A 19,333-nucleotide genomic window follows, 5' to 3' on the forward strand; every position below is an offset into this window, starting at 1 on the left:
TTTTTCATAATCTCCCATAAAGCATCTATTATTTTATTTTTAAGCAATCAAAATAGTTTTACTTTATTACATATACATATTTTTTCTGACAAAATGGGAGCTATATACATATACTGTTTTGTGAACTGCTTTCTTTTTAATTTTTTTTCTATTTATTGTTACTGTCTTACCATATGAACAAATACAGGTTTATGCTCATCATTTTTAGTAACTATAATATTCTATCGTGTGGTTGTACCGTAATTAATTTAACCAATTTCTTATTGGTAGACTTTTAGGTTGTTTCCAACTTTTAGTTTTTTTTTTTTTTAATTGTTACAGACAATGCGACACTAATATTTTGGTTGTGCATCATGTGTACATATGTGTTTACTTAGTTATAAGATAGATTTACTAGATGAAATTGTGTACATTTTAATGATTTTTGATATAAGTAGCTACTTTTTTTTTTTTTTTTTTTGAGACAGAATCTCACTCTGTTGCCAGGTGCCAGACTGGAGTGCAGGGACATGATCTCGGCTCACTGCAACCTCCGCCTCCTGGGTTCAAGCAGTTCTCCTGCCTCAGCCTCCCAGGTAGCTGGGACTACAGGCGCATGCCACCATGCCAGCTAATTTTTTTGTATTTTTAGTAGAGATGGGGTTTCACCATGTTGCTCAGGATGGTCTCGATCTCTTGATCTCATGATCCACCCTCCTCGGCCTCCCGAAGTCCTGGGATTACAGATTTGAGCCACCGTGCCTGGCCTGCTACTTTTTATTTTAAAGTACCAACTAATTTACTAATAGCATTTGAAAATGTTGAAATGTTGAAGGTGTTCTTTACCCCATATCCCCACCCTATACTGTGTTCTATCATTATTGTTTTTCCTATCTGATTGGCAAAAATCTTATCTCACATTTACATTTTTTATTATTAGTGAATTTGAATATCTTTTCATATGTTTCTTGGCTATTTGTATTTCTTTTGTAAATTTATGTCCTTTTTTTTTATTAAAATGTTATCCTTTATCTGCTTTTATTTTTAAAATGTATTTTATATTTATAATTACATAAACTATACCTTTATTCTTTTTAATTATTTTGTTCTAGGATAGCATTTCTCAAGACCTGACTCATGGAGCACTTGTAACCTGAGGTAATCATTAGAATGTGTTTCATTCTCCAAGATTCAGATTTCTTAGACCTGTGGGGGAATCCATGAATCTGCTACACTTTAAGATTAGAGAACTGCTATTTTGGGAGAAATGAAAATTCTTTAAATAACACCTGTGGTTTGCCTGTTTTCTTTTTGTCTCACTGCATTCCACTGTTGTTTTTTCCCTTCTTTGAATAATCATAAACTACAATCTTGCTATATCAAGGTTATTGTCCTTTCACAGCTTAACAGTAGATTTTACAAAAGCATCTTGGTACATTGTAATTTGAATGTCATGGTACATAAGGAAGCACTTTTATAAGAAGGTAGGATACTTTACTTGCAAGTAAGGCAAAAGGAATAATCAAGAGGAAACCAGGTAAAATAGATGAAATAGGCAGAAGTGTAAGGGGACATTTCAGCTAGTTTTGAAAGCTCAATGAGATATTGGTCAGTTTCTTCCTCAGGTTCTATGTGTAGTCTTCTTTGCACCATTGATTTGAAACCCATACCTGTTTGAAAAATAGATTAGTCTAAATGAAATTTTTGAAATTCTTGGTGTTACTGTATACATATTCAACAGGGAGTAATGTTCCCTTTAATTTTTTTAGTTGCAAGCAAATGAACATGCTACATAAGCAATAAACTACAAAGACCGAACTTACATGGATATTTTAATGCTACAATCAAATAAAACTTTCAACAGTTATTTGACATATTTAATGATATGCATAATTGTTACTGTGCTGCATGGTAATTAAGATAAGTATGTTTTTAACTGTGGTTAATATCAGTTTTCTATAGAGAGACCTCAACATTTGTGGGGAGAAAAAAAATATGGCAGACCAAGAAGCTGTTTCAGAAATTTCTGATACAGAACGTAAGGGGAGCTTTAAGGCTTCTTGAGCAGGGTTTGCTTTTAACCTCATTTCCTAATTCTAGGGACCACAGACTTCTTTTTCCCTTCTGTTAGTCAAGACCATCTACTAAAGGGAGAAATGGGGAAGATTCTGCCACTGTTTTACTTTCTCCCAATAGTTTTCTACCTGGTAACTGAAGCTTGGGACATAGAGGTCCCAATCATTGATAATGTGCAAAGGACGGTTTCTTTCCCTGCTTAAGTCAAAGCAATTCCAGGTCTCATGTCTAAGTTATTATGGGTGCTAGTATTTGAGTTGTCCTATTCATCTGGATCTTTGAGAATTTCTGAACCTGAATTTTTTATCTTTTCCCAACCTAGGCTTACCACAACAAACGTAAGACTATTCAGTGTATATGAAACAAAATGAAATAAAAGCAAAGTTAACATCATTACTAAACCAAATAAAAATGTGATAGCTTAGAATATGGTTTTTTTCATACCAGACCTGCCTTCCATTCCACCCACACCCTCTCAGCTCCAAATGAGAATCACATGTATTTTTGCCCCTGGAAAGTACATACAAGTTAGAAATTCTAAAGCTCCTTGGAAATGATAACTGGGAATTATTCCTATTTCTGCTGTGACTTTTTAGGGATGATTTCTCTTCTCTGTGCAGCATGGCTGTGTGTAATGACCATTTGTTGATGAAATATTTCTAAGTGTAGTGCTACATCTACGTGACTAAATTTTTGTATTATCTTAAAAAAAAGGTAATATTGTGAAAATCTCCTAATATTTTCGAACCTTCTATATGTCAGTTCAGGTTGATAGAGGTAGCATTTGTATAAACTAATTCAGTGATTAAAATGTCTAATGTTTAATACTGAGTTACCATTTATAAAGTATTTTTGCATGCATTATCTTATGATTCACTCATATTATCCCTGTGAGCAAGGTGGTATTGGAATCATTTTCAAGAAGAAAAATTCTGGGTGCACAGAACTTAAGTTGTATGTTTACGTTCACACAGCTAGAAAGAGGCTTGAATCTGTATCTTTTGACTTACTTTTTAGACCACTTTCATGGATGTCTTCTGCCACATCAGTTAATGCAAAAATATACTAATAAAGATTAAAACATACAATTTTAAGTTCGATAATTTAGGTTATAAGCATAATATATATCATTTAAATAAAATTTAAGACAATCGCATAAGAATTTTTCAAAATGGATCAATTATATATTGTGGCCATTGAAAAATTGTCACCATAGATGAAAAGTTAAACCATGTATTATAGAAGGAACTGAGGGAAGAAAATTAAATTTGTATTTAAATGCTATTTAAGGATCATTTCAGCTATAGCATAAATGATAAAGTAGAAAAACTATGTCTATAAAGTACCCACATATCATTAACTGTTAGGTCAGTGTAATATCTCTCATCAAAGATTTTTAATGTCAAGTCTATAATACTTTGAGGGGAAATGACTAATGTCTCTCATTTTTAAAATAATACTTTTCAGATATTTCAGTCGAAGGAAGAAATAGCTCTTCTTCTAAGATGGAATCTGTGGTTTGGGAATGTGGTTGATCAACTTGATATGTTGGCCAAATGTGCCCCATGTAATAAAATGAAAAGAAGAGACAAGATGATGTCATTTTCCCATATTGTGAAACCAAAAACAAACGCCTTTTGTGAGACCAAGCTAACAAACCTCTGACAGTGCGAAGTGTTTAACTGTTTGAAGAACTTAAGTAAGATATAGAAGAAGTACCTTCAAGCTGAGACCTGCAGGTGTATAAATATCTAAAATACATATTGAGTAGGCCTGATCATCCGAATCTCGTTCAGATCCAGGAAGGATGGCTGTGAGTTGGATCGTCTTCTCTTTTTGGCCCTTGACTATATTCGTGGGGCATATAGGTGGGCACAGTTTGTTTTCTTGTGAACCTATTACCTTGAGGATGTGCCAAGATTTGCCTTATAATACTACCTTCATGCCTAATCTTCTGAATCATTATGACCAACAGACAGCAGCTTTAGCAATGGAGGTAAGACTTAATCTATTATTTGATGTATCTTAGTAAGTGACTCTTGCGTTGGCCCGTCAACCAATCTAATGAGTATGTTTGATAAACAACAGGAAAATAACATGCTATTTTAAATTATATCTTATACATTTAAAATTTTATATGTTTTGCTTCAGACTCTAATAGATTGAAGAATTCATGTTTGGTGAATGTTACTCTTATATTTTAGACATTATATACTTTTATAAAGAAATTTAAAACATCAGAAAATGAGACATTAATAGCCATTAAGAAGTTTTAATTTTAAGAATATCTCCCAAGCAGTGGAAAAGTGTTTGTCAGTATGAGTTATCTGTTCTTGATGTCGCAGAATTTTATGAAAGTTTGCTGCCTTAATTTTTTTAATGGTAATTCTTCAGCATTTTTAGATGATTTTAGTTTAGAAACCATTTCAAATTTAGAAACTATGAACACTTTAATTGATATGGTTAATAATAGGTTTAAATAAGTGTGTATATGTCTAATGGTTTTAGAATTGAGGACAGGAGTATGTATACCAGATAAGAACTAGGAGGCAGCAAAAAAAAAAAAAAAAAAAAAAGAACTAGGAGGCAGTAACCAGTGGTAATAATAGCATAGGCTTTGAGTTAGACCAACCTGGGTTTGAATTCTACCTCTGCCACTTTCTAGCTGTATACTTTGGCCAAGTTATATCAACTTTCTCTTACAAGCATAGTTTTCTTTGCTTGTAACTTAGAGGCTCTGTAAGGCACAAAGTGAAAATACATGTATAGTGCTTGGCACATAGTAAGTACTCTATAAGTGATAGCTTTTATCATTTATTCATATTCTCATATTAACGTGGCTACATAATATAATTTAGAGGGAATGTTTGATACATTAGTCTTTAATCTTATTTCTGTAGTGCTTTCAGCAAATGGAAGCCTACATGTTTTGGAATTCTTCACTTTATAGTAAAACCGAAAGGTTCGTCATTTTGAGGGAGACTACTCTAAGTCTGAGAAAATTTGTAAGATTATTATTCATAGATTTTGAAGTAAGGAGGGCGTCTTATGTATTCCATGTATTTGAAAATGCTGTAGAGGTTGAACAAAACATTTTTTGCTTTTCCTCTGAATACATGAGGTCTAAGTGGTTGAAGAGAAGAGATTTGGTATAGACTATTGGATTAGGATATATAAAAATGGGTATTGGTTTAATACAGTAAGTTTGTTCCAAGCATGGTAGTCTTTGCTGTGGATTAAAGCTATTGATTTCTCACAGAAAATTGAATTAGAAACATTTTTATTTCTGGTATCATTTTAAATCATAACTCCTTTGGAAAGCAAATAGGTTAATAAGAAGCAGATCATAAAGATGTTTGTCCTGACTTGGGTTCAAATTTTGGTTCTGCCATGTAATAAGGTTTAAGACTTTGGACAAGTTACTTAGCACTCTTGATCTTTGTTTTCTTCATTTGTGAAAAGGCAGTATAATGATGTACCTGAAGGGCTGTTAGGATTAAATGAGAGATTTATAAAGTAGCTAGCACAGTGATTGTACACAATAGGTAATTCACAAATGTTAATTCTATTCCAGATTCCATTTCTAAATCATCTAAAGGGAAGTAAAGAAGTACCATGTATTTGCTCCAGTGAATTTGCATCCCTCATTGTAGGTTCATGGGACATTCATTCATGGTGATAACATGATAGGCTCTCTCTGCCTTCTCCAATATACCCAAGTCTAGATATTTTAGTGACAAGTGAGTTGCCTCTGTTTGAATTTCAGACATTCTAGGGAGAGCACCTAAGTGAGTAATAGTTTCTAAGAGAAGGCTGTAATGACTTGAAGTAATGTTGGGAATAGTTGCATATTGCATGGTTGTCCTGTCAGGACAGTGATGCCACTGACAGAAGGAATAATCAAGCACAGTTTGAGAATGTAATGTTTGTTTAGTAGCAAATGACACGGAAACTCAGCAGACAATACAGCCTGCTCAGTGCTGTTGGTGACACCCTCCACCTCCATCCCTCTGCTGATCTAGGAACCAGCTTAGCAGGCACAAGTAATTGGAGCAAACCCAACACATTCTTGGGTGTTTGCTGTGAGACTGGATGAATTCAAAGAGTTTCCTAGGTGTAACATCTTTCAGCAGGCCCCAGGCTTTAAGCCTGCCTAGAGTCCATTCCTTTTTTGTTTCTTTGTGCTTTTTTTTGAGACATGGTCTCTGTGGCCCACACTGGAGTGCTATGGTGCAATCACAGCTCACCACATCCTCAACCTCCCAGGCTCAGGTGATCCTCCTGCCTCAGCCTCCCAAGTAGCTGGGACTGCAGGTATGTGCCACCACCCTTGGCTAAGTTTTTTGTATTTTTTGTAGAGACAAGGTTTTGCCATGTTGCCCAGGCTGGTCTCAAACTCCTGGGCTCAAACGATCCACCCACTTGGGCCTCCCAAAGTGCTGGGCTTATAGGTGTGAGCAACTGCGCCTGGTCTAAGTCCATTCCTTTACTGTTTTGTGAGTTAAAATGAGTTCCTGGAACACGATGGCATATTGGCAGTAACCTAGAGTAACCACGAATAGGAGAAAGGGCAGAATCTGGGTTATTTTAAATTTAATTATTCACAGTCAACAAGTTGGATGTTCTTATATTGTGTCTACAGGGTTCCTACTCTGTACTTAATATTGAGATTGGATAAGTTTAAATGGATAAGTGTCAATCCATTAAGTTAGAAAAGAAGATCCTTGCTAATATGTTTATTTCTTTATCTCTGTCTTCTAAAACATGCACATCAATATACAAACACACGCTAAATTTTTCTAAGTTGTTAACTTGATATTCTCTCTTTTACCTGTAAATGAGTAGCTTTTGATAGGAAAAAAATTTTCATTTCTGAGCCTTAAAAACCATTTTGAGCTGTCCAAATTGCTAAGTAAATTTTTGAGAACTGTTCAGCATAGAGCAATAATCAACAAATGTCAGTAGCAGTCTTTACTGAACCACCTATTATCAGGTATTTATGACTCTAATGTTTATAAAAGATTTGGGCAGACTTTTCCCCATACTGAATAATTAAACATATTGGCTACGATGGGAACAGATTAGTTTAAGAAGCACTAGAATAGGGATAGGAGACTTGTATTCTGTCACTAACTAGTTTTGAGACCTCTTTGTGTTGATTTCCAATAGGAAGTAAATTTTTCTCTTGCCATTTTACAGGGTTATTGTTAAGATCAAGTGAGATAAGTGGCATTTATGTTAAAGAACTTTGAAAAGTTAAAGTGCTGTGTGAATACAGATCATTATTCTTTGTTGCCAGTCACTCTGTTTTTAAATTGCAGTTCGTATGTGGAAGGAGCAGTCTAATCTCTTTGGGAGGTTGATTGCTTGCCATTCCCCTCCCCGCCATATATATAGGAAAGTAGGCCTCTCTATAGGATAATCAGAGGAAAAACTACTGGGATGGTTTGTGTTTGCCTCAATTTCCTATTTTCATTTGTCATTCTCATTAAAGATTTTTTATGATTTAATGTTTTCTTATAATGGGAGCATGGGAAGCTGGGAGTGGAATAAATCCTAGTAGGAACACAGAGCCTAAAAGCCTGAACATCCTGTATCTTTTATGGTTCATTAAGAACAAAGTATGTTTGAACCAGCCTCCCAGTTATCCAAACGCAAATTTGAGCTTTTTACTAAAAAACTTTATTACAGAAATTTTCAGTATATACAAATATAAATAGAGTAATATAATGAAATGCCATGTGTCCAGCGTTCAGCCTTAAACGTTACCAGCTCATAGCTAGTCTTGTTTCATTATGACTGCACACCCTTCTGGGTCACTTTGAAGCAAATCCCAAATATCAAAATTTCATCCATAAATATTTTGGTATATATCTCTGAAAAGTAAGGTATCTTTCAAAATATGTAAACACAATACCTTTTTTTTTTTTAATTGCATTTTAGGTTTTGGGGTACATGTGATGAACATGCAAGATTGTTGCATAGGTACACACGTGGCAGTGTGATTTGCTGCCTTCCTCCCCTTCACCTATATCTGGCATTTCTCTCCATGTTATCTCTCCCCAACTCCCCACCCCGCACTGTCCCTCCCCTATTTTCCCCCAACAGACCCCAGTGTATAGTGCTCCCCTCCCTGTGTCCATGGAACACAATACCTTTATTCCTTTATCAGTGTCAAGTATCAAATTAATGTTCAAATTACTGTTGCATATTTCATAATTTTTTTTCATATTGGCTTTTTCTAATCAGGATTCATACATGCATCCAGTTGATATGTCTCTTAAATCTGTTTCAATTTGTAGGTTTTCCTTTCTTGTTCCCCTTTTTCCCTGTAATATATTGGTCTTACAGAGTTTCTCATAGTCTTTATTTTGCTGATTGCATCCCTATAATGTTGTTTACCATATCTCTGTCTCATTTATTTTTGTAAACAGGCACTGTAGAAACTTGATTAGACACTAGTTTGGTTTTTTATTGTTGTTTTGGAAGGAATACTTCATATTTAGCTAACATACTCCTGCCAGGAGCACATAATACTAAGTTGTTACTCTTTTTATAAATGTTCGCAGACATTGATGATTTCCTAGACCAATAATTTTGTGAGGGGTTTGCAAAATGGTGATATTCTAATTGTCACCCTTTCTTCATTTTTTTTTTTTTCCCCGTGGCAGGTAATTGAAGCTTTCTTCATTTCTTAGCTGGAATATTTGGAAACTTCTCATCGACTATTGGATTACTTTCCTGTACAGTTTATATAAGAAAGAGAGGATAAGTGCTTGCTTGTTCCCCTTTATTAGTTTTTAGAATAATGAGTTGATTCCCAAGCATCCATCAAAAGTGACCAATGAGGGTTTTTTTTTGGTTTAAGTTTCATTGTGAACTCAAGGATTTTTTTTTTAACATATTTGATGTTTTAAATCTATCACAGTTATTCTTATTGATGCTCAAAATGCTCCATCTTTGGTAGTGGGAGCCTCTGCGTGGTAGCTCCTGAGTGTTTTGCTTTTGAGACAAGATCTTGCTCTGCCATCCAGGCTGGAGTGCAGTGGAGCAGTCATAGCTCACTGTAGCCTCAAGCTCCTAGGCTCAAACAATCCCCCTACCTCAGTCTCCAAAGCAGGGGCTACAGGTACATGCCATCGTGCCTCGCTAATTTTAAAGAACTTTTTTTTGTAGAGACAGAGTCTCACCATGTTGCCCCAGCTGGTCTTGAACTCTTGGCTTCAAGCTATCCTCCTGCCTTTGCTTCCCAAAGCACTGGGATTACAGGCATGAGCCACTGTGCCTGACTCTCCTTAGTGTTTTTGACACCACCCTACTGGTGTTTAATAGTTTCTTTTCTTTCTGGTGTGATTCAAGCCCACTTCATAAAATTCTACATCAGACCCTGAATCATCAATTTCTCTAGGAAGCACTGGTTTCTTCATTTGGAAATGATACTTAGAGACCACTATCTGCGTGCTAAGTATATTGATATTAAATCATTTTTAGGCCTTTTCATGAACAGAGCTAGGGAATACTTTTTTTTTTTTAAGAGGAAGTCCATCATGAGTTTATGCTGATATTTGCAATTCAAGTAATATTGCAGGATGCTGTTTTGTTTTTGAGACAGGGTCTTGCTCTGTTACCCAGGTTAGAGTGTAGTAGCACGATCACAGCTCACTATAGTCCTAATCTCCTGGGCTCAATTAATCCTCCTACCTCAGCCTCCTGAGTAGCTGGGACTACAGGTGCATTCCACCATGCCTGGCTAATTTTTGTGTTTTTTTGTTTGTATGTTTGTTTGTTTTTAGAGACAGGGTTTCACCATGTTGCCCAGTCTGGTCTCAAACTTTTGGTCTCAAGCAGTCCACCTGCCTTGGCCTCCCAAAGTGCTGGGATTACAGATCTGAACCACTGTGCCTGGCCAGGGATTTTATTTAGTATCTTTAAATTCATTTTTCTCTATTTTCTTATCCTCAAGTTTATTATACACATATGTGGTTTCAGAATAATTTTAGTGATATTATTACTAACAATATGATTACAGCAAGCAGTTTAAAATTTCTTTATACTTCTTTTTGTCCTCTAGGGATGTCTATCAGCAAGGATGTACAATCAAACTATTGTGTTTTAAGTCACTGAAATATTTTTTCTTCATGTGGTTAAACACAGTACACTGTTAGGTTCTTAATGTTTTATTTTGATTTTGAGGAATGACTTTTTAAATTTTTTAATTTAAATTTATTTTATAATGATACTTCAAGGTACATTCAGAGAAGTCTAGTTTCTATTCCTCTTTCACCTCTATCTTATATTTTCCTTCCACCTAAAGGTAGCCATTTTTAAAAAAGTTTTTTTTTTTCCATTATCTCTGGTATTTTAATGGGGGAAAACATCACATATAAAAAAGGAAATGAAGTGACAGCAGAACTAATACAAAGAAAGCACTCTCAAATATACACTTGAAAACTATTATTTTACTACCAATTTAATTTTTCTTTCTTCAGCAAAGTCTGTTAATGAACCAAGTTCTCATAGAACTTAAGATTTTTGTTTCATTCTTTCCAGGACCAGAAATTCCAAAATTACAGGGAAAAAGAATGGAAAAGAATAACACTGCATGATAATGAACACTAAGTTTGTAAAGGACTTCTTTTTAAAATGATATATTGTGGAAGAAAATACCATGAAAAGAATAATCCTATGAGAATTTTTTTTAAGGACAGTAAATTTGAGCCTTGGGTCTTCATGAAGATATTACAATTTGTATAGAAAACTATAAATATACAAGACTCCGGGGGGGGAAAAGTCAGAATACATAATATTTAACATTCTATAGGACTAAAAATCTTTTGAGGGAAGTGGGAAAAGGACAGCCAACTGAATCTTTAAGAATTCAGAAACTATGAAATATTCCTGGGTCAAAAAGGTGCTCCAAGTGGAACCACACTTTGTGGGGGGAGAAAAACCACATGAAACTTTAGATATATTTTTAAAGGAAAGAAAAAAGTACTGAATAAATGCAATCCTAGCCGAAAAGGAAATCTTAAATTAAGGAGAAAAGATCTAAATAGTGTAAACAAGTCTGGCTCAGAAAGGAAACTGAACAACATATCCAAGATCTGTCCGTAAAAGTAATGCCAGCACATCTTTAATATTAAAGAAATAGGCTATAAAATATTCAGTCTCAGAATTGGTTTTTAAAAGCTCATTTGTGCTCCTTTGTAGGTGCATAGTAAAGTTCCATAGGTTTGTTCACTTTCCAGTATTTCTCATGGAACAATTCCAAAGAAAAAGAGCCATTCAATACAGTGAACTGGCCACTGCCTCTTGCTATATAAATGGCATACTGCTTCTCACTGGCTGCATCAAGGTTCATCTGGTTTGATTCACCTTTGCTTCGAAGTTCTTCTAAAGCTAACCTCACAGCCAGATACTTGGATAAGTGATCAACAGTGGCGTTACCTCAAGTCTTTATGTATCTTGTCTGTGCACTGTCATCTTTTTCCGTAAGTGTGGGATGAGGCCTGAATACTAATTGTTTCACTAGCACCATCCATTACTGGATCAATTGCCACTGCTGCATTGTTATTATCAAGCTCAAGCCCAGAATCATCAGATGTTTTGGACCGTTTGTTACTAGGGCCTGCTTCCTGATTGCTATGTGTGGAGGCATTACTACATTGTGAACTGTCACCATTATCTTCTGCTCCACTACCATTTTCAATCTGTTGTTTCTTGCTTCGCTGCAGTCTGTTCATGGCCTGTATCTTCACTCCTTCCTCAATGCTGTGACTGAGTGCTTGCTGATTATTGTGCTTGTTGATCCTGGCTAATACTCTCTCTATGAGCTTCATACTCATCATGACTTGGATAAATTTTGCTGATGAGTGCATCAAAGTTTGGGTCTGGCCTTAGTGATCTTTTGGAAACTAGTTTTTTCCGACAGGTAGGACATTCCTTGTTGCCACTTCTAAGGGCTGTGATGATACAGTCTGCACAAAAACGATGCAAACACTCCTTTGTGGTCATGGTGTTCTTCAACATATCCAAACAAATTGGGCACATTAATTCACTGTGCAGACTTCGAGGTGAAACCACAATTTCTAAGCCATCTGTTATTGCCTCCTGAGGTGTTCGTTGTAATTCATATAAACTGAGTTCCCATGTTTTGCTTAATGATTGAGTTCCGTTTGTCTGCACAGCCTGAGACACTGCGGCTCCTGCCCCAGGCAGGGGCTCCGCTGGCCGCGGCCGGAGCGAGACTCAAGTATCAGCCGCCGTGGCCGCCGGCATCGCCGCACCTTAAAAAAGTTTTTATCTTTCCCTTTAAAAACCTTAAATATAACACATATAAAATATTTATATATCTAAATATAGTTTATCTTTTTTGATATAGTTATACTGTTTGTTTTCCCTACATTGCTTTTTTTCTCTTCACTTAATGTACCTTGGATATTTCATAGTAACATTTATAGATATTCCTCATTTTTAGAATTTTAAAAATTTGTGGTAAAATATACGTAATACAGTTATGTAACATAATTACAATTGTATCTCTGAAGTTTTCTCTTCTTCCAAAACTGAAAATCTATACTCGTTAAACAACAAATCAGTACCCATTTTTTCTTCTCCCTAATCCCTGGCAACTACCATTTTACTTTCTTTGCCTATGAAGTTGACCACTCTAGGTATTTGGTATAAGTGGAATCACACAGTATTTGCCCTTTTGCACCTGGCTTATTTCATTTAACGTAGCGTCCTCAGGGTTCATCAATGCATCATATGTCAGAATTTTCTTCCTTTTTTAAGGCTGAATAGCATTCCATTTTAGATATATAACATGCTTTGCTTATCCGTTTATCCATCAGTGGACACTTGGGTTGTTTTTTCCTTTAAGGTAATACAAATAGTGTTGCTATAAATATACAATCTGAGTTCCTGCTTTAAATTATTTGGGGTTTGTAGTCAGAAGTGGAATTATTGGGTCATATGTTAATTCCATAGTTAATTTTTTGAGGAACTATCAAAGTGTTTTCCATATGGTGGCACCATTTTACATTTCTACCAGTAATACACAAGGTTCTGATTTCTCCACATCTTGGCTAACACTAGGTATTTTGTTTTGTTTTGTTTTTTATAATAGCTGTCTTCATGAGTATGACATGATCCTTATTTTTTTATAGCCAAATTTTACACCATTGGGTTGGATATACAATGTTATTCATTCAGTCCCTGTTGATGGACACAGGAAACAATTGTGTTTTCTGTCTTTTGCTGTTAAAATGTTGCACGTGTATTTTCACATTTAGACTAGTGTATTTTTAGGATAGATTTCTAGAAATACAAATGTGTGTGTTATTTTCCTTGATATTGCTAGACCTCTCCATAGGGGTTGTAGCATTTTACATTTCCACTAATAATGTGTGAGAGTATCTGTTTCTTCACAGTTTTACCAAAATAATGTGTAGTCATGTTTGTTTGTTTGTTTCTTTAAATAAAAAATTCCTGGCAACTTTCCTTTAATGTTTGTTTTAAACCAATCTGCTAGGTGGGAAGTGGTGTTTTCAATGATTTTCATCACCTATTTTACAGAGACAGAAACACCTTCGTAATGATTGATACGTGATGGTTCTTAATACTGTCAAGAGTATAAAATTCAGAAACAAAACAGTTCAAGTCCAAGTTTTGCTACTTATCAGCTGTGCAACAATAACAATATAACATCCATGTGCCCTTATTAGAATGGAATTGATTATAAGGATCAAACGAGATATGTGAAAATTACTTTTTAAGATAACAGTGGGCCGGGTGTGGTGGTGTGGTGGCTCACACCTGTAATCCTAGCACTTGGAGGCCAAGGCGAGTGGATCACCTGAGGTCAGCAGTTCGAGAGCAGTCTGACCAATGTGGTGAAACCTCTCTCTACTAAAAATACAAAAATTAGCTGAGTGTGGTGTCGGGCGCCTGTAGTCCAGCTACTCAGGAAGCTGAGACAGAATTGCTTGAACCCTGGAGGTGGAGGTTGCATTGAGCTGAGATCATGCAACTGCATTCCAGCCTGGGCGACATAGCAAGACTCTGTCTAAAAATAAATAAATAAATAAAATAACAGTGCCAGCTGGGCGCGTTGGTTCATGCCTGTAATCCCAACACTTGAGGAGTCTGAGGTGGCGGGATCACCTGAGGTCAGGAGTTTGCGACCAGTCTGACCAACATGGTGAAACCATGTCTCTACTAAAAATACAAAAATTGGCTGTGCGAGGTGGCTCCTGTCTGTAATCCCAGCACTTTGGGAGGCCACAGTGGGCGGATCATGAGGTAAGGAGATTGAGACCATCCTGGCCAACATGATGAAACCCTGTCTCCATTAAAAATACAAAAATTAGCTGGGCATGGTGGCACGTGCCTGTAGTCCCAGCTACTTGGGAGACTGAGGCAAGACAATCACTTGAACCTGGGAGGTGGAGGTTGCAGTGAGTGGAGATGGTGCTACTGCACTCCAGCCTGGGCAACAAGAGTGAAACTCTCAAAAAAAATTAAAAAGAAAAAAGCTGATGAGCATGGTGGCACGCACCTCTACTGCACTCCAGCCTGGCGATAGAGCGAGACTCCATCTCAAAAAAAAAGACCGAGCATGGTGGTGTGCACCTGTAGTCTCAGTTACTTGGTAGGCTGAGGCAGGAGAATTCCTTGAACCCGGGAGGTGGAGTGAGCCGAGATTGCACCATCACTCCAGTCTGGATAACAGAGTGGGATTCCATCTCAAAATAAAATAAAATATCAGTGCCAGTCCTTGTCCAGAGGATCAAATCCAAAGCAAAATAGACATTCACAAATTGGCTTCTACTTATTTTCCTAACCTCATTACTCTTCAGAAGCGCTCTTCATCACAGTGAAACAGAATTTAGCATTCCTTTAGTCTGTTAAGTCTGTAAATTCTATCTCTGCCTGCAAGGCTTTTACAGTATCCCCTTTGGTAATAAATATCTTAATTTTCAAGGCCTGGGGTGGATGTTATTTCCTTGTGAAACCTGGGATGCCTAGAAGTTAGTGACTCTCTCCTCCATACTCACCAGTGTGTTTTATATTTACCTCTATTTTTGTGTGTATATTATTATGTTGGAATTGGTTACATTTTTATTCCTTCTACTAGAATTTAAACCCCTTGAAAGTAGAGCTTGTCTTTACTCATCTTTGTATGCCCAGTACCTGACACAGAACCTCACACATAGTACCTGCTAAATACGTATTTGAATTCATGAACTTTATAAACCATAAATCCCTTAGAGGTGGCAGTAGTCATGATTATGGCTTTAGTGCTATACCTAAGCTCTTAATCTCCTAGGGTTATAAATAGTTCTCTGGTTGGTGGGGATAGTGATGGTAATTCTAGTACCAAGATTACCACATACTTTTGAATGCTAGTATTTTACTTATCTTTTTTTCTTTTTCTTTTTTTTGCTGGGGGACGGGGTGTCAAAGTGACTTGATCCTTCAACGTTACGTGTTTGTACTTTTAAGTGGTATAATTAAGAATTAAAGCAACACAACTTTCTCATCTCTAGGCCTTTCGTGTTTCTTCTGCATAAATATTCTCCATCTTTGCTTATCACAATTCTGTTTTACTTGATCCATTGTTAGTTTGAAAAAAGAAAGTAAGGTAGATAGCAAAACAGTAATATGGTATCATCCTGGTTTGGGTGAAAAACATATGTGCATGTTCATTCAGAGTGAGTGATCTAGTGGGATTTTCACCAGGACCAACAGTGGTTGTTCCTGAATTAGTACAGTTTCTTTGTGTTTTCTGTGTTCTTCATTTTTGTTTGTATTTTCTGGTTTGTCTGTAAGGAACACATTATACTTTTAAAATAGTAAAACCAATAAAGTTTTATTTAAAAAAATTTCAACTGTCCTTTTTTGTTCAGTTCCTGGTGCAGGGTCTGAGATTTAGTATTTATTAAATATATTTTGATTTGATAAATACAATATAAGAAAGAACTTGGTAAATACCTCAACAAAGCAGAGTGCTAAGGGGATTCAAAGAGAGAGTGGTTGTATGCGGAAGGAATCATGGAAGGCTTCAAATTGCAGATGGTATTTGAATGAACCTTGAAAGACAGATTTTTTTACTGTTGTTCTTGTTTTTATTTTAAGAGACTAGTATAATGTACGCCCATATAACAATAATTATTAACATTTTGTGGATAGGCTTTTTAGAAAATGAAACTTAATATTTATTCTTAGAATTCATGATATTAATCTTTAGAATACATGCATTATCAAACAGATTTACTTTCCTTATTACTTTTTGAGGTTAATATTAATAAGGTGGTTTTTCCTAAATAAACATCTAGCAAAGTAGCCTGAGAAGCCTGGTGTGAGGAGAAACTAGCCAGGAATTAAGAAGCTTCTAAATTGAAAAAGGCACATACAAGGAGTAGATAATTACATATAGTCGTTTCTGACTTTAGGACAAAAAATAGCAGCTTCTGAAATTTTTAATTGATTTTCTTGTGTGACAAATTACTATAAAGTGATTTGTTTTAAATTATTAAATGTGTTGGAATTTGGTTTGTAAAGCTGTGTCTTTTGAGACTTATTTCAAAACTGTCCATGATATTGGAAATATTAAAAGTTTACTTCCTAAAGGAAAGTCGATGGACTTCTCTGGGAATTCTGCTTTGACTTATAAAAATAAATATACTTCTGTGATAATGACAGATTTCTGCAAACCAACTCACTGAAAGAGTATTGGAAGGCATTTAATATGCTATCACAAAACATTTTTAAAAATTAAATTTGAATAAGAAAATAAATCTTTGGGATTAAAGGTGTTTTTGCAAACCTAGAGTTGTTTTTTTAAAATACAAAATAATTCTTAAAGTTTGGACGTTTTCCCATGAGGCATTTTATTGTTACAGAAAGATTTTTTAAAGATCTCATTTTTAGTCACTTACAATTATTCTAAAAAGTTATTTTTGAATAATTTCTCATTCTAAGGGATCTGAAATAGCCATTTTTAAATTTTCAAGACCATTCCACATTTGGTTTTATATTTAGTGAATTTAATCATAATACTCCCAAACCCTATAGGGTACAGTTTCTATGGTTACCAGACCCTTTGTAGAGTGACAAAGGTTGGAATTCTGATTCTCATGAGTCAAATTTTGGCCTTTGACTGGGTCCTCTCTGCACATCCTTACTAAGCTTGGGCTGTTGCTATGCTTGAAGGCTTGTCAGCTAGCAGGTTCCTATGGTAACAGGAATGGAAATTTGAAAGAAGAAAGAGAATGGTAGCACAGAGGCTTGGTTGATTTGAATTTGAACAAAGAATGGAAGGTTCCCTGTAGTGCACCTTTGTTGTAGAAACCAGAAATTTAATTTTAGAAAGTTACTTTCCAGTTTGTAAACTTCCTATACCCTGGTCTTGAGTTAGTGAACAAAAGTATTATGGTTTAGGGAAGTACTCAATAAAAATCTTTTAAAATTCAGTTAGCTAAAGTTCCTTTCCTATACTTCATAGAACTTTAATAGTATTTCTTATGTTATACTTTTGTTCTCAGATTTTTAGTGTTTAGCCTACCTCATTTAATTTTGATTTTGCTGAAGTCAAAAATTGTTAAGGTTAAAATCAGGGCAATTTGCTTAGTTGAAAAATATTTATATTTGTATTTGTTTTTATGTAACAGCTTTATTGAGATATAATGTGAATACAGTGAACTGCCCTCATGTAAAGTATTTAGTTAGATGAGTTTTGACAGATCCTGTGAAACCATCACCACAGTCAAGATACAGAGCATTTCCATCACCTCAAAAGCTTTCTTGTGCTGCTTTGTAGTCACCCTGCTCTGTGCTGCCTGCTCCAAGCAACACTGATCTGCTTTCTTTCATTATGGATTAGTTTGCATTTTCTAGAGTTTTATATAAATAGAATCATGCAGTATCTACTTTTTTATGTGTGATTTCTTTCACTCAGCATAATGATTTTGAGATTCATCTGTGTTTTGTTTTGCTTTTTAAAAACTTAATTCCCATTTTAAAAACTGTCTCACTTGGCATTGAGAACAGGGAATTTAGCAAGGCTTCTCCTTATGCCCACCAAGTAGGCCTGCTACAGCTCTATTAACTTGCACCTGTTCCTCAATCCCTTTCAAGCTATCATTTATTTATTGTGTTCTGTATGCTAACTATATATTTTTACTTATGGATTATTAAGACCATTTTACAGAAGAGGAAACAAACTTAGATTAAGTACAACAAATTTGTTAAGTGCTAGGGCTCTGGATAAGAATGCCAAGATTTGACTTAATCCTGCGTCTGTCTTTGTTCTTGTGTGATCTTGGTAAAGGTACTTAGTTTTCTATATCTGATTTTCTTCACATGTGTTGTAAAATGATTTAATAATAATAGGATTGTTATAAAGGTTAAATGAGATAATGTGTGTAAGGCTTTTTGAACAGTGCTTGTATCAGCACTAGAATGTATCCAAGTCACACAGCACCAAAGTGCATTACCGGTGGCAGCAAATCCATATGGGTCTGCAGCAGCCTCACTTCTTACCTCCTCAGAAGAAAGAATTTGACTGAAGGGATCAGGAGAGTGGGAGACTGAGGCAAATTTTAGAGGAGAAGTGAAAGTTCATTAACAAGCTTTAGGGCAGGAATGAAAGGAAGTAAAGTACACTTGGAAAAGGGCCAAGTGGGTGACTTGAGAGATCAAGTGCACGGTTTGATTTGACTTAGGGTTTTATATGTTGGCATACTTCTGGATCTTCTCCCTGAGTCTTCCTTTGGGATGGGCTGTCCGCATACACAGTAGCCTGCTAGCTCTTGGGAGGGGGCTGCATGAACATTGTGTTTACTGGAGTTGTACGCATGCTCACTTGACACATTCTTCCCTTACCAGTCAGTCTAGCATTCCTCGAGGAAGGTCATTTCTATTTCTAGTTTGCTGAACACTTTTAAACACTTATACTGGTAAAACGCTGCTATTTTGCCTCTTAGTGTGCGTGTTTGAGCCCACTCCCTCATCTCCTGAGATCTTAACAGCAGGAAGCTGCTGATCACCAATTTCAGGTTTTCCTTTTTTTTTTTTTTTTTTCTGAGATGGAGTTTCACTCTTGTTGCCCAAGCTGGAGTGTATGCAGTGGCGTGATCTCGGCTCACTGCAACCTCCACCTCCCAGGTTCAAGCGATTCTCCTGCCTCAGCCTCCCAAGTAGCTGGGATTACAGGCACGTACCACCATACTTGGCTAATTTTTTATTTTTAGTAAAGACTGATTTTCTCCATGTT

The 19,333-nt window shown here is 35.8% G+C and overlaps 1 protein-coding gene and 1 pseudogene across 2 annotated transcripts in view; one reads left to right on the forward strand and one right to left on the reverse strand.

The window, feature by feature from the left end:
- The first annotated feature begins 556 nt into the window (after positions 1–556).
- The window catches only part of FZD3 (frizzled class receptor 3), a 74,457-nt gene continuing 55,680 nt past the window's right edge, over positions 557–19,333 (forward strand). Inside the window, exons 1-3 of one of the 2 annotated variants that reach the window (XM_064368753.1) lie at positions 557–575; positions 1,092–1,137; positions 3,523–4,051. In XM_064368753.1, the coding sequence (XP_064224823.1) occupies positions 3,863–4,051 (189 nt within the window). In that variant the 5' untranslated portion in view covers positions 557–575; positions 1,092–1,137; positions 3,523–3,862. Of the gene's footprint in view, positions 576–1,091; positions 1,138–1,704; positions 1,891–3,522; positions 4,052–19,333 lie in introns of those variants that run through there. The other variant, XM_012435336.3, reaches the window with a different exon arrangement.
- On the reverse strand, positions 11,173–18,916 carry LOC105705284 (E3 ubiquitin-protein ligase RING2-like; annotated as a pseudogene).

The sequence above is a fragment of the Aotus nancymaae genome, unplaced genomic scaffold (genome assembly GCF_030222135.1).
Source record: "Aotus nancymaae isolate 86718 unplaced genomic scaffold, 86718_ANA_hifiasm-v0.15.2.pri h1tg000079l, whole genome shotgun sequence".
Taxonomy (NCBI): domain Eukaryota; kingdom Metazoa; phylum Chordata; class Mammalia; order Primates; family Aotidae; genus Aotus; species Aotus nancymaae.